General features: G+C 44.9%; 1 protein-coding gene across 2 annotated transcripts in view; it reads left to right on the top strand.

The window, feature by feature from the left end:
* The window catches only part of TTN (titin), a 271,286-nt gene that overhangs the window by 244,017 nt on the left and 12,584 nt on the right, over positions 1 to 14,685 (top strand). For both annotated transcript variants that reach the window (XM_084799170.1, XM_084799169.1), the window contains 20 exons: positions 26 to 1,792; positions 2,296 to 2,589; positions 3,249 to 3,536; positions 3,655 to 3,954; positions 4,040 to 6,106; positions 6,204 to 6,506; positions 6,602 to 6,907; positions 6,998 to 7,288; positions 7,381 to 7,677; positions 7,807 to 8,112; positions 8,970 to 9,275; positions 9,366 to 9,647; positions 9,852 to 10,445; positions 10,558 to 10,845; positions 10,947 to 11,246; positions 11,795 to 12,097; positions 12,490 to 12,792; positions 12,903 to 13,487; positions 13,618 to 13,923; positions 14,039 to 14,338. In XM_084799170.1, the coding sequence (XP_084655296.1) occupies positions 26 to 1,792; positions 2,296 to 2,589; positions 3,249 to 3,536; positions 3,655 to 3,954; positions 4,040 to 6,106; positions 6,204 to 6,506; positions 6,602 to 6,907; positions 6,998 to 7,288; positions 7,381 to 7,677; positions 7,807 to 8,112; positions 8,970 to 9,275; positions 9,366 to 9,647; positions 9,852 to 10,445; positions 10,558 to 10,845; positions 10,947 to 11,246; positions 11,795 to 12,097; positions 12,490 to 12,792; positions 12,903 to 13,487; positions 13,618 to 13,923; positions 14,039 to 14,338 (9,786 nt within the window). The remainder of the gene's footprint in view (positions 1 to 25; positions 1,793 to 2,295; positions 2,590 to 3,248; positions 3,537 to 3,654; positions 3,955 to 4,039; positions 6,107 to 6,203; positions 6,507 to 6,601; positions 6,908 to 6,997; positions 7,289 to 7,380; positions 7,678 to 7,806; positions 8,113 to 8,969; positions 9,276 to 9,365; positions 9,648 to 9,851; positions 10,446 to 10,557; positions 10,846 to 10,946; positions 11,247 to 11,794; positions 12,098 to 12,489; positions 12,793 to 12,902; positions 13,488 to 13,617; positions 13,924 to 14,038; positions 14,339 to 14,685) is intronic.

Genomic DNA, 14,685 nt, shown 5'->3' with positions numbered 1-14,685 from the left:
GTAAATGTCCATTTTGTGTCTACAGAGGAACCAGAAATCGACCTAGATGTGGCTCTCAGAACATCTGTTATAGCCAAAGCTGGTGAAGATGTGCAGCTGTTGATTCCCTTTAAAGGCAGACCGCCACCTACTGTCACCTGGAGGAAAGATGAAAAGAACCTCAGCAGCGACGCCAGATACAACATCCAAAACACCGACTCCTCTTCTTTACTTGTCATTCCTCAAGTTACTCGCAATGACACAGGAAAGTACATCCTCACGATAGAAAATGGAGTTGGCCAAGCAAAGTCTTCCACTGTGAGCGTTAAAGTGCTCGACACACCAGCTGCCTGCCAGAAGCTACAGGTGAAACACGTTTCCCTGGGCACGGTCACCCTGCTGTGGGACCCTCCCCTCATCGACGGAGGTTCTCCCATCATTAATTACGTCATTGAAAAGAGAGATGCCACGAAGAGAACGTGGTCTGTTGTGTCGCACAAGTGTTCTGGCACATCCTTCAAGGTGACAGATTTATCAGAGAAAACGCCATTCTTCTTCAGAGTTCTTGCAGAAAATGAAATTGGAGTTGGTGAGCCCTGCGAGACCACCGAGCCAGTGAAGGCTGCTGAGGTGCCAGCTCCTATCCGTGATCTCTCCATGAAAGACTCGACAAAGACATCTGTTGTCCTGAGCTGGACCAAGCCTGACTTTGACGGCGGGAGCATCATCACAGACTACGTCGTGGAGAGGCGAGGCAAAGGAGAGCAAGCATGGTCCCACGCCGGCATCAGTAAGACGTGCGAAATCGAGATCGGACAACTGAAAGAGCAATCCGTCTTGGAATTCCGAGTGGCTGCTAGAAATGAGAAAGGGCAGAGCGACCCTGTCACTATTGGGCCACTTACAGTGAAAGAGCTTGTAATTACACCTGAAGTTGACTTGTCAGAAATCCCCGGGGCACAGATATCTGTGAGAATTGGACATAATGTACACCTTGAGTTGCCTTATAAAGGAAAGCCCAAGCCATCCATCAGTTGGCTGAAGGACAGTTTGCCACTGAAAGAAAGTGAATGTGTTCGTTTCAGTAAAACAGAAAACAAAATTACTCTGAGTATTAAGAATGTGAAGAAGGAGCACGGGGGAAAATACACCGTTATTCTTGACAATGCAATATGTAGAAACTCGTTCCCCATTACGATCATCACCCTAGGCCCACCATCAAAGCCCAAGGGGCCCATTCGATTCGACGAAATCAAGGCTGACAGTGCCATCATGTCATGGGACATACCTGAGGATGACGGAGGAGGAGAAATTACTTGTTACAGCATTGAGAAGCGGGAAGCTTCACAAACCAATTGGAAGATGGTGTGCTCAAGTGTGGCCAGGACCACATTCAAAGTTTCCAATCTGGTCAAAGACTCTGAATACCAATTTAGAGTGAGAGCAGAAAATCGATACGGAGTCAGTGAGCCACTTGCCTCAACTATTATCGTGGCAAAACACCAATTCAGGATTCCCGGTCCTCCAGGAAAGCCCGTAATATACAACGTGACTTCAGATGGCATGTCACTAACTTGGGATGCACCAGTGTATGATGGTGGTTCAGAAGTTACCGGGTTCCATGTTGAAAAGAAAGAAAGAAACAGCATTCTCTGGCAAAGGGTTAACACATCACCAATATCTGGAAGAGAATATAGAGTTACTGGCCTAATAGAGGGGCTGGACTACCAGTTCCGTGTATATGCTGAGAATTCTGCTGGCCTGAGCTCACCTAGTGACCCAAGCAAGTTTACATTAGCCGTTTCCCCAGTAGGTAAGTGACTATTACTCAAATATATTTAATTAAGCAACCAAACACATTAGTGATAAACACATCAAACACCACTTCGCTTTCAGAAGTCACCTTCTTGGTTCTGTCTTCTTGTCATTAGAGAACCAGGCATGTAACGCCAGAGGAATGTGGGGTGTTTGTTTGTTTGTTTGTTTGGAGACAAGTATTGCCTGTAGCCCTGCTGCCCTGGAACTCACTCTGTAGACCAGGATGGCCTCAAACTTAAAAAGATCTTTCTGCCTCTGCCTCCCAAGTGCTGAGATAAAAAGCGTACACCACCACGCCCAGCCAGAGGAATGATTTTTAATTCAGTCTAATAAAGTAATTTACCATTCTTGAATTCTTTGGAAGACTATGAGACAGAAAGTTGAAATTAGTAATACAAATCAGCCTGGGAGGTTTATTCATGTTGCTTTACTTCATTCGGTCATTAAGATGATTACAGACATATCAGTCTATTTAACTTTTCTTAACATTTTTTTCAGACCCACCTGGCACCCCTGACTACATTGATGTCACCCGGGAAACCATCACACTTAAGTGGAACCCACCGTTACGCGATGGGGGCAGTAAGATCGTGGCCTACAGCATTGAGAAACGGCAAGGAAATGATCGCTGGGTTAGATGCAACTTCACTGACGTCAGTGAATGTCAGTACACAGTCACAGGACTCAGTCCTGGGGACCGATACGAGTTCAGAATACTTGCTAGAAATGCTGTTGGAACCATCAGCCCCCCCTCACAGTCTTCCGGCCTCATCATGACAAGAGATGAAAATGGTAAGCATCCCCAACTGATTTTCATCATGACAAAGAGTACTCATGTTTGGAAAAGAAAAAAAAAAAGAATGCTTTTGGCAGCTGGTCTATAAAAGGGGACAGAGGTCTTAATCTATAGATTCGCTAAGGCTGCCATGTGGATGAACTAAGTTTGTTTTGTATCAATTCTTTTCACTATGTCTATTATTGAACTTCATTCCCATGTAAAGATCAAACAAGTCGAAATGAGTTTTTAGATTTGTAGTTTCAGCCATTTATAGTAAATTAAAAGGCCCCTAGGAATAGCTGTCTATATATATTAGAGTTATTCAAATGTAATGTATATGAAGCAATATAATCAACACCTGCTTATATGAAGTTCATGGCTTCTTCCTGGAACTTGTTTGGATACACAACACTATTAGGAAGTGAAGACTTGCAAGTGTTGCAGAGCAGTGCAAAGCAATCACATGTCAGGAGTAACGAAGGGATTAATTCAGTAGTGGAGAAGTGTTTGATCCCATAGTCTAATCTCTCAGTCAGTAGCCCTGCTTTCAAAATGGCCTTCCGTAGCATGGAATTGGTCACCTGCCCAGTCTTTATGACATGGTCCTAATGAAATCTACGTTTATGTATGTCTTCATTAGGCCAAATGGATAAGTGTTTCTTTTCTTTTCCAGTCCCACCAACAGTCGAGTTCGGCCCTGAGTACTTTGATGGTCTCGTGATTAAGTCTGGAGACAGCCTTAGAATCAAAGCGTTGGTCCAAGGGCGGCCGGTGCCACGAGTAACATGGTTCAAAGATGGCGTGGAAATTGAGAGGAGAATGAACATGGAAATAACTGATGTCCTTGGCTCTACCAGCCTCTTTGTTAGAGATGCCACTCGAGATCACCGCGGCGTCTATACAGTGGAAGCCAAAAATGTATCTGGTTCCACAAAAGCAGAAATTACAGTCAAAGTACAAGGTATCTTAAAATAAGTTTTCAATATGATTTATTAGACTTGGGTTAGGGATATGGCTACTTATACTTTAGTGGACAAGAAAAAAAGTAACAGTAACTCTTAATACCTTTTTTCTTATAGATACACCAGGAAAAGTGGTTGGACCAATAAGATTCACTAATATTACTGGTGAAAAGATGACTCTGTGGTGGGATGCACCACTCAATGATGGCTGTGCTCCTGTCACTCACTACATCATTGAAAAACGGGAAACCAGCAGACTTGCTTGGGCATTAATCGAGGATAATTGTGAAGCCCACAGCTACACTGCCATTAAACTAATAACTGGCAATGAGTATCAGTTCCGGGTGTCTGCAGTTAACAAGTTTGGTGTTGGCCGACCACTCGAGTCCGACCCCGTGGTTGCTCAAATACAATACAGTAAGTTTCCAGTCCTACTAAATGGTGTCGTGCCATAAGATTACCTCTCTAAGCAAATGAGCCTAACGGATTTCCCCCTTTACAGCCATTCCAGACGCCCCTGGAATTCCAGAGCCCAGCAATGTAACAGGCAACAGCATTACCCTGACCTGGGCAAGGCCAGAGTCGGACGGTGGCAATGAGATTCGTCACTACATCCTTGAGAGGAGAGAAAAGAAAAGCACAAGATGGGTAAAAGTGATCAGCAAACGACCAATCTCTGAGACAAGGTTCAAAGTCACGGGTCTGGTTGAAGGCAACGAGTACGAATTCCACGTCATGGCTGAAAACGCTGCAGGGGTGGGACCAGCAAGTGGAGTCTCCAGGCTAATTAAATGCAGAGAGCCCGTCAACCCACCGAGCGCCCCCGCAGTGGTCAAAGTGACGGACACCTCAAAGACAACTGTGAGCTTGGAATGGGCCAGGCCAGTCTTTGATGGCGGGATGGAAATAATTGGGTATATAATCGAAATGTGCAAAGCTGACTTAGGGGACTGGCACAAAGCGAACACAGAGCCATGTGTGAAAACGAGATACACAGTCACTGATCTTCAGGCAGGTGAAGAATACAAATTCCGGGTTAGTGCTATCAATGGTGCAGGGAAAGGAGACAGCTGTGAGGTGACTGGCACAATCAAAGCAGTGGATCGATTATCAGCTCCTGAGCTAGACATCGATGCAAACTTCAAGCAGACTCACATTGTCAGAGCAGGAGCTAGCATTCGCCTCTTCATTGCCTACCAGGGTAGACCCACTCCTAATGCAGTATGGAGCAAGCCTGACTCTAACCTCAGCATCCGGGCTGATATCCACACAACAGACTCCTTCAGCACCCTCACTGTGGAAAACTGCAACCGAAATGACGCAGGGAAATATACACTCACCGTGGAAAACAACAGTGGTAGGAAGTCGATAACGTTCACTGTGAAGGTGCTAGACTCTCCAGGACCCCCTGGTCCAATTACCTTCAAAGATGTGACCCGGGGGTCTGCCACACTGATGTGGGATGCCCCTCTCCTTGATGGTGGTGCCCGAATCCATCACTACGTGATAGAGAAGCGAGAAGCGAGTCGCCGTAGCTGGCAAGTTGTCAGTGAAAAATGCACTCGCCAGATCCTCAAGGTCAGCGATCTGACAGAAGGCGTTCCATACTATTTCCGTGTTTCTGCTGAAAACGAATATGGTGTCGGTGAACCCTACGAAATGCCAGAGCCAATCTTAGCCACAGAACAGCCCGCTCCGCCTAGGAGACTTGATGTCGTCGACACTAGCAAATCCTCCGCAGTCCTAGCTTGGCTTAAACCTGACCATGACGGAGGCAGTCGGATCACTAGCTATCTGCTTGAAATGAGACAGAAAGGATCTGACTTCTGGGTTGAAGCTGGTCGCACCAAAGAGCTGACTCTCACAGTGGAGCGCCTCGTTGAGAACACGGAATATGAATTCCGAGTGAAAGCCAAGAATGACGCTGGCTACAGCGAGCCCAGAGAAGCCTTCTCCTCGGTTATCATCAAGGAGCCCCAGATTGAGCCCACTGCTGATCTCACCGGAATCACCAATCAGCTCATAACCTGCAAAGCCGGAAGCACATTTACCATTGATGTGCCAATCAGTGGGCGTCCCACCCCCAAAGTCACCTGGAAACTAGAAGAAATGAGACTCAAGGAGACAGATCGAATGAGCATCACAACGACCAAAGACAGAACCACCCTGACTGTAAAGGACAGCATGAGAGGTGACTCTGGCAGATACTTCCTGACCCTGGAAAATACAGCTGGTGTTAAAACATTTACTGTCACAGTTGTGGTCATTGGAAGGCCAGGGCCGGTAACTGGTCCCATTGAGGTCTCATCTGTCTCAGCTGAATCATGTGTCCTGTCGTGGACAGAACCGAAAGACGATGGAGGCACTGAAATTACTAATTACATAGTTGAAAAGCGTGAGTCGGGTACGACAGCTTGGCAGCTCATCAATTCCAGTGTGAAGCGCACTCAGATTAAAGTCACTCACCTCACAAAGTACAAAGAGTACTGTTTCCGTGTCAGTTCCGAAAACAGATTTGGGGTCAGCAAGCCTGTGGAATCAATACCAATAGTTGCTGAGCATCCATTTGGTAAGAAAAATAAAAACCCAATTTCAAAGCCTTTTCTTAAATATTTCCACTGAATTTTATAAAAACTGTATTCTTATGTATCCATGTCTGTATTTAGTTCCACCAAGCGCTCCTACAAGACCTGAAGTCTACTATGTGTCTGCCAATGCCATGTCAATCCGCTGGGAAGAACCCTACCATGATGGTGGCAGTAAAATCGTTGGTTATTGGGTGGAGAAGAAAGAACGTAACACCATTCTTTGGGTGAAAGAAAACAAAGTGCCGTGTTTAGAGTGCAACTACAAAGTGACAGGCTTAGTGGAAGGACTAGAGTATCAGTTCCGAACATACGCACTCAATGCTGCAGGCGTCAGCAAGGCCAGTGAAGCTTCCAGGCCTATCATGGCTCAAAACCCAGTTGGTATGTGCAAAATTCCACAGGTGTATCTGTTTCTAGTCTTGTTATTAGAACTTGGTTGTTTTTTTTTTTTTAACCTTATTCTGTATCCCTTCTAGATCCACCTGGTAGACCAGAAGTCACAGATGTCACAAGATCGACAGTGTCGCTTATTTGGTCGGCCCCAGTGTATGACGGAGGCAGCAAAGTTGTGGGCTACATCGTAGAACGGAAGCCAGTCAGTGAAGTTGGAGATGGTCGCTGGCTGAAGTGCAACTACACCATCGTGTCCGATAACTTCTTCACTGTGACCGCTCTCAGCGAAGGAGACACTTACGAGTTCCGTGTGTTAGCCAAGAACGCAGCAGGTGTAATTAGCAAAGGCTCTGAATCTACAGGCCCGGTCACTTGCCGAGATGAATACGGTAAGAAACAGCCAAATGTTTTCCTTCTAACTTAAAAGGAGAGCTGAATTGTCATTCATATTCAACCATATCTGTTTTGCCTGTTAACAGCTCCACCCAAAGCTGAGCTAGATGCCAGGTTGCAAGGTGACCTGGTGACCATCAGAGCAGGTTCAGATCTTGTTCTTGATGCTGCTGTGGGGGGCAAACCTGAACCCAAAATCATCTGGACCAAAGGAGACAAGGAACTGGATCTCTGTGAAAAAGTCTCCCTGCAGTACACTGGCAAGCGAGCAACAGCTGTGATCAAATACTGTGACCGAAGTGACAGTGGAAAATACACACTGACCGTGAAGAACGCCAGTGGGACCAAGTCTGTGTCGGTCGTGGTCAAAGTTCTTGGTGAGCATATCGACCCCACCTTCCACCTTTTGCTGTTGTAGCGTTTTTTCCGGCGTGCTGTCTGTTGTGACTTATCGTCCTGCCTGTTTCAGATTCCCCTGGCCCCTGTGGAAACCTCAGTGTCAGCAGAGTAACGGAGGAGAAGTGCACCTTAGCCTGGAGCCTTCCTCAGGAAGATGGAGGAGCAGAGATAACGCACTACATTGTGGAGAGGCGTGAGACCAGCAGGCTCAACTGGGTGATCGTGGAAGGGGAATGCCCAACTGTATCCTACGTGGTCACCAGACTCATCAAGAACAACGAATACACGTTCCGAGTGAGAGCAGTGAACAAATACGGCCTGGGTGTGCCCGTAGAATCGGAGCCGATCGTGGCCAGAAACTCTTTCAGTGAGTGTCACCTTTTAAAAATGCTTTAGTGATTAAAATGCTAATGGGTCGAGGAGGAAGGGGTAGTCACGGTGGGCGTAGTGGCTTTGTGCAATCCTGATCATTCTTACTTGCTTTCAACGCAAACAGCAATTCCGTCACAACCTGGCATACCAGAGGAAGTTGGGGCGGGCAAAGAGCACATCATTATTCAGTGGACAAAACCTGAATCCGACGGTGGCAATGAAATCAGCAACTACCTAGTGGACAAACGTGAGAAAAAGAGCTTGCGCTGGACACGTGTGAACAAAGATTATGTGGTATACGACACCAGGCTGAAGGTGACCGGCCTCATGGAAGGCTGTGACTATCAGTTCAGGGTGACTGCGGTGAATGCTGCTGGCAACAGCGAGCCCAGCGAAGCGTCCAACTTCATCTCATGCAGAGAACCATCATGTGAGTTCTAAGGATCAGACAGTAACCCAGGGCCAGCCAAAGCCATATGACAAATATTTTCCCAATGTGGTAAATCCAGGAACTTCAGAACTTATGAAAAGCATATACATACCTAGTGTGACATATACTTACTGTAAGCTTAAATCTATACAGCATTTTAACTGTTACTTATATTCTGGTAGCAGTTTGCATTGCTGAAAACTTGCATTATTTCTCTGGTTTATGAAAAGCAATAAATTGTTCAAATACTAACATGAGAAATGTATTTTGAAAGATAAGTCTTCCAGAAGAGTGAAAAAATAAGTTCTTCTGATAAGTATTAAAAAGGAAAACCAGCAAAATCCATTTTGACAGAGGCTTAAAGGAACATAAAGAACGTAATATTATAATAAGTTACTAACAAAATAATTATTACAAAATAATTATTCAAAGGAAACATATAGGTTATTATAGGGTTTGAGCCCAAAAGCTAAAAGAAGTCACTAGGACTGAAGAGAGAAAAGATGGGGCCAGACTCCTGCATAATTAGAAATATAGGGGTGACGTGTGATGATAACCCAGTGAAAGAAAGAAGAGCAACTGAAGCAAAGTCCCTAGGAAGAAGCTAAGACAGAACACGCCATTGTTGGCCAAAGTGAGAGAAGAAATAGCCACAGCCCCAGGGCAATCTAAATCTTAAAATAATTGTAGAGATATTGTAGCATACACATTGCTCTAGAGTGTCCCAAATATTAAAGCCCTGTCACAAAAGAGGGTCTTGGTAAGTCTTGAAAGCCTCCGTAAATCTTGAAAACAAAACTATAATTCACCACGCTTCCTTATTTGTACAATGACTATATCTCACGTTTAAATTTCAGACACCCCTGGACCACCTTCCGCTCCAAGGGTTGTGGATACCACCAAGCGCAGTATCAGTTTGGCATGGACCAAGCCCATGTATGACGGCGGTGCTGACATCATAGGATACATCCTTGAGATGCAAGAGAAGGATACTGATCAATGGTGCCGAGTGCATACAAACGCCACGATAAGAAACAATGAGTTCACTGTGCCAGACCTTAAAATGGGCCAGAAGTACTCCTTCAGAGTTGCTGCTGTCAACGTTAAGGGTGTCAGTGAATACAGTGTAGTAGCCGCTGAAATTGAGCCCGTGGAAAGACTAGGTACTTGGCATAGAAACCTTTACATGGCTTGTTTTTGCATCCGTCCCATCTGCTCGTGAATTAATTACATTTTGATACTTTCCTTTCCAGAAATACCCGATCTTGAGCTTGCAGATGACCTGAAGAAGACAGTGACCCTCAGGGCTGGAGCCTCACTGCGCCTGATGGTGTCTGTATCTGGAAGACCAGCTCCTGTCATCACGTGGACCAAGAAAGGTATTGACCTTGCCAATCGGGCGATTATTGACAACACGGAGAGCTACTCTTTACTCATCGTGGACAAGGTTAATCGCTATGATGCTGGGAAATACACAATTGAAGCTGAGAACCAATCTGGCAAGAAATCAGCAACGGTCCTTGTTAAAGTCTATGGTAAGTAACTTTCTTTAAGTTAAGCTAGGCTATGAGTGGACACCACAAAAAGGTACACCTTTGCTGGCTAATAACACCTATTGGCCTATTATTGATTACCTCACTAGAGGAGACCTAATTTTCCTGTAACACACAAAAAAATATCAATCAAGCCATGATGAGTAAATATGACTCTTTCCTTCTCGTCTTTTTTTTTTTTTTAAGATACTCCTGGCCCCTGTCCTTCAGTGAATGTTAAAGAAGTTTCAAGAGATTCTGTGACCATCACTTGGGAAATCCCCACAATTGATGGTGGTGCTCCAGTCAACAATTACATTGTTGAGAAGCGAGAGGCTGCCATGAGAGCATTCAAGACAGTGACCACTAAATGCAGCAAGACTCTTTACCGAGTATCTGGCCTTGTAGAGGGAACCATGTACTATTTCAGAGTGCTTCCAGAAAACATCTATGGCATCGGAGAGCCGTGTGAAACCGCGGATGCAGTTTTGGTCTCTGAAGTGCCTTTGGTACCCACAAAACTAGAAGTGGTTGATGTTACCAAATCCACCGTGACCCTTGCCTGGGAAAAGCCACTCTATGACGGTGGAAGCCGACTCACTGGCTACGTCCTTGAGGCCTGCAAAGCTGGCACAGAGAGATGGATGAAAGTCGTCACTCTGAAGCCCACAATCTTAGAGCACACCGTTATTTCCCTCAATGAGGGTGAACAGTACTTGTTTAGAGTGAGGGCACAAAACCAGAAAGGTGTGTCAGAGCCAAGAGAGATAGTCACAGCCGTGACTGTACAAGACCTCAGAGGTAGGTACCGAATGCCCATATGATAATAAAATACACACAAACACTGACGACTCAAGACACTGCACCTTCACAGATCATATGCAAAGCTAAATGCCTGATTTGTTTCTCACAGTGTTGCCAACAATTGATCTCTCTACAATGCCTCAAAAGACCATCCATGTCCCAGCTGGCAGGCCAGTTGAGCTGCAGATACCTATCACTGGTCGCCCACCACCTACTGCTTCCTGGTTCTTTGCGGGCTCTAAACTGAGAGAATCAGAGCGTATCACAGTTGAAACCCACACTAAAGTCACCAAGTTAACAATCCGTGAAACTACTATAAGAGACACTGGAGAATATACACTCGAATTGCGGAATGTTACTGGGACTACCTCAGAGACCATAAAAGTTATTATTCTTGGTAAGTGTGGGTGACAGAGTTGCAATCTAGTTGTGAACAGTTAAATGACCAATTTTGATTTGAAGTAAAAATTCATCTCTTGATTTCTTTATCATTCACAGACAAGCCTGGTCCACCCACTGGTCCCATCAAGATTGATGAAATTGATGCTACGTCAGTTACTATATCCTGGGAACCACCAGAATTGGATGGTGGTGCTCCACTGAGTGGCTATGTGGTAGAACAACGTGATGCTCATCGTCCAGGGTGGCTGCCAGTTTCTGAATCAGTAACAAGACCAACATTTAAGTTTACCAGACTCACTGAAGGAAATGAATACGTGTTCCGGGTAGCTGCAACAAACCGCTTCGGGATTGGCTCTTACTTGCAGTCTGAGGTCATAGAGTGCCGAAGCAGCATCAGTAAGTCCCAGGACTCTTCCACTATGTCCCCTGTATCCGACTCTAAGTCTAGTCACAGTACACCACAATGGGAAGAAAAATAATTTGTAAAATTAACCCCTGGATTTTCCTAAGGTTTATAAACAGCCTTGTTTGGCAGCTTTCAACAGTTAGATTGTTGTTGTTGTTTTGTTTTTGTTTTTTTTAATTTCTTTACTTGGTTGAAAGAACAAAAAGAAAAAAAAAGAATGGGAAATTTAAGGGGAAAAGGGGGGGTGAAAAGATGAAAGAGGACAAAAAGGGAGGAAAGAGAAAATGCATGCAAGGGCGGGGCTATAGATGATCCAATAGAAGAAAATATAAAATGTGTCCTTAATACATATTTATAAAATTGATGAAACTAAGACACAGCAAAAGTGGAAAAGGCACAAAAATTAAGGCCCTAGGGGAAATGGTCATTCATCTTCCATACCGTCTATTTTAGATGGTACTAATTAAAACTGCAATACACACCAACTGGACTTCTTTACTCGTGATGTCATATTGTACTTTTCTCTGTCTTGCTGCAGGTATCCCTGGGCCTCCAGAAACACTACAGATATTTGACATCTCCCGCGATGGCATGACACTCACTTGGTACCCACCTGAAGACGACGGTGGCTCCCAAGTGACTGGATATATAGTGGAGCGTAAAGAAGTAAGAGCAGACCGATGGGTCCGTGTAAATAAAGTTCCAGTGACAATGACAAGGTACCGCTCCACTGGCCTTATTGAAGGCTTAGAATATGAACACCGTGTCACGGCCATCAACGCAAGAGGGACTGGAAAACCGAGTCGTCCTTCCAAACCCACCGTTGCCATGGATCCCATTGGTAAATATATTTAGTGTAAGCCAAGTTGATTGAGATTCAATTTTTATGTGGTGAGCCCCACCCTTCTAAAGTATGGAGGTCTATGAGTTCTGAAAAAATGCAGCTTTGAAATCACCACCACAACACAGCTACAGAATACAGAGTACAAAAATGTGGAAAACAGAGATGCTGACAGTCATATTTCAGCAACACCTTGTTCGACAAGGTGGAGTCATCAGACTTGCCATACCAATCAGAGGAAAACCATTCCCAATATGTAAATGGACCAGCGAAGGCCAGGATATTAGCAAGTCTGCCTTGATTGCAGTATCAGAATTGTTGGACGGCGCAGTCAATTTATAACCTTCAAGCAACCCTAACAATTATACATTCTGTCCATTTTTTTCCCACAGCTCCCCCAGGAAAACCACAAAATCCAAGAGTTACAGATACAACGAGGACATCCGTCTCCCTGGCCTGGAGTGTTCCAGAAGATGAAGGTGGCTCTAAAGTCACAGGATACTTGATTGAACTGCAAAAAGTAGATCAACATGAATGGACCAAATGTAACACCACCCCCACCAAGATCCGAGAGTACACCCTAACACACCTACCTCAGGGCGCTGAATACAGATTCCGTGTCCTAGCCTGTAACGCTGGCGGGCCTGGGGAACCTGCTGAGGTACCAGGAACGGTCAAAGTCACAGAGATGCTAGGTAAAATATGTCGTAGCTGTTTACTTGTTGCTGGAATTGCCTTACAACTTTTTCCCACTCCTCCATTCAAAAAAAAAAAATCTAAATTGTAATCCTTCCTTTTTCCTCAGAATACCCTGACTATGAACTTGATGAGAGATACCAGGAAGGTGTCTTTGTTCGACAAGGTGGAGTCATCAGACTTACCATACCAATCAAAGGAAAACCATTCCCAATATGTAAATGGACCAAGGAAGGCCAGGATATTAGCAAGCGCGCCATGATTGCAACATCTGAAACACATACTGAGCTTGTGATCAAAGAAGCAGACAGAGATGATTCTGGAACTTATGACTTGGTTCTGGAAAACAAATGTGGCAAGAAGACTGTTTACATCAAGGTCAAGGTCATAGGAAGTCCCAACACTCCAGAAGGGCCACTCGAATATGACGACATACAAGCTCGATCTGTTAGGGTCAGCTGGAGACCTCCTGCTGATGATGGTGGTGCTGACATCTTGGGATACATCCTTGAGAGAAGAGAGGTACCTAAGGCTGCCTGGTATACCATTGACTCCAGAGTCCGAGGCACATCTCTGGTGGTAAAAGGCCTCAAAGAAAATGTGGAATACCATTTCCGCGTCTCAGCAGAAAACCAGTTTGGCATAAGCAAACCCTTGAAATCTGAGGAGCCAGTCATACCAAAGACACCACTGAGTAAGTGCTCCCTCAGCCACAAAGTTATACAAGTTGGTTCAAATGCTTACACTTCTTAAATTACAACCACCAACTCACAAGACCTGAGATTGTACTCTGACCCATGTGTGCTTTTCTCTTTTATTTATAGACCCACCTGAACCTCCAAGCAATCCTCCTGAAGTTCTCGATGTGACTAAAAGTTCTGTTAGCTTGTCCTGGTCTCGACCCAAAGACGACGGTGGCTCTCGAGTCACCGGCTACTACATTGAACGCAAGGAGACATCCACTGACAAGTGGGTCAGGCACAACAAAACCCAGATAACCACCACAATGTACACTGTCACCGGCCTTGTTCCTGACGCAGAGTATCAATTCCGGATCATTGCACAGAACGATGTTGGCCTCAGTGAGACCAGCCCTGCCTCAGAACCAGTTGTTTGCAAAGATCCCTTTGGTAAGCAAAGAGTTTCCAAACGGGACAAAAACCAAAGAAGCAATCCAGTTTTTTTGCCTTGCCTTTTCCCCTACCCGGTAAATCTAATTCTTCTCAATTCTCTTAACTATTTCAGATAAGCCAAGCCAACCAGGAGAACTTGAGATTCTTTCAATATCCAAAGACAGTGTCACACTCCAGTGGGAGAAACCCGAATGTGATGGTGGCAAAGAAATCCTTGGATACTGGGTTGAATACAGGCAGTCTGGAGACAGCGCTTGGAAGAAGAGCAACAAGGACCGTATCAAGGACAGGCAGTTCACCATCGGAGGTTTGCTGGAAGCTACTGAATATGAGTTCAGGGTTTTTGCTGAGAACGAAACTGGCCTTAGCCGACCACGGAGAACAGCTATGTCTGTAAAGACTAAACTAACATGTAAGTGGCCTACAGTTCTCTGTTTATGGGTTACAAATGAAACCTGTGAAAACTAACTCTTCCTCTAGTCTAAGTTAAAGTCTGGCAAGCTTTATTGGAGAGTTGAATTGGAATAGAGCACTTTGACACGCACAGACATGGGATAGCTAATAAACTTGATCAGAAGCCACAGCAGATACAAAATGTGCACAGGAGATGTTAGGCACAATTTTTCTGGAACTCTTTCTCCCTCTGATGCAATAAGCTTTTTTGGCTTTGCCATCTCTTAGCAAGATTTGGAAAGTTAACAAACATATATCACTTCACTGAAACTAAGGGCTGGAATCCTGTAAGCTTACGGAGAGAAC

The sequence above is a fragment of the Acomys minous genome (genome assembly GCF_964271855.1).
Source record: "Acomys minous genome assembly, chromosome: 10".
In the NCBI taxonomy this organism is placed as follows: Eukaryota; Metazoa; Chordata; class Mammalia; order Rodentia; family Muridae; genus Acomys; species Acomys minous.
Note: the sequence above shows the minus strand (reverse complement) of the source record. Positions and strands in the feature narration are given on the sequence as shown.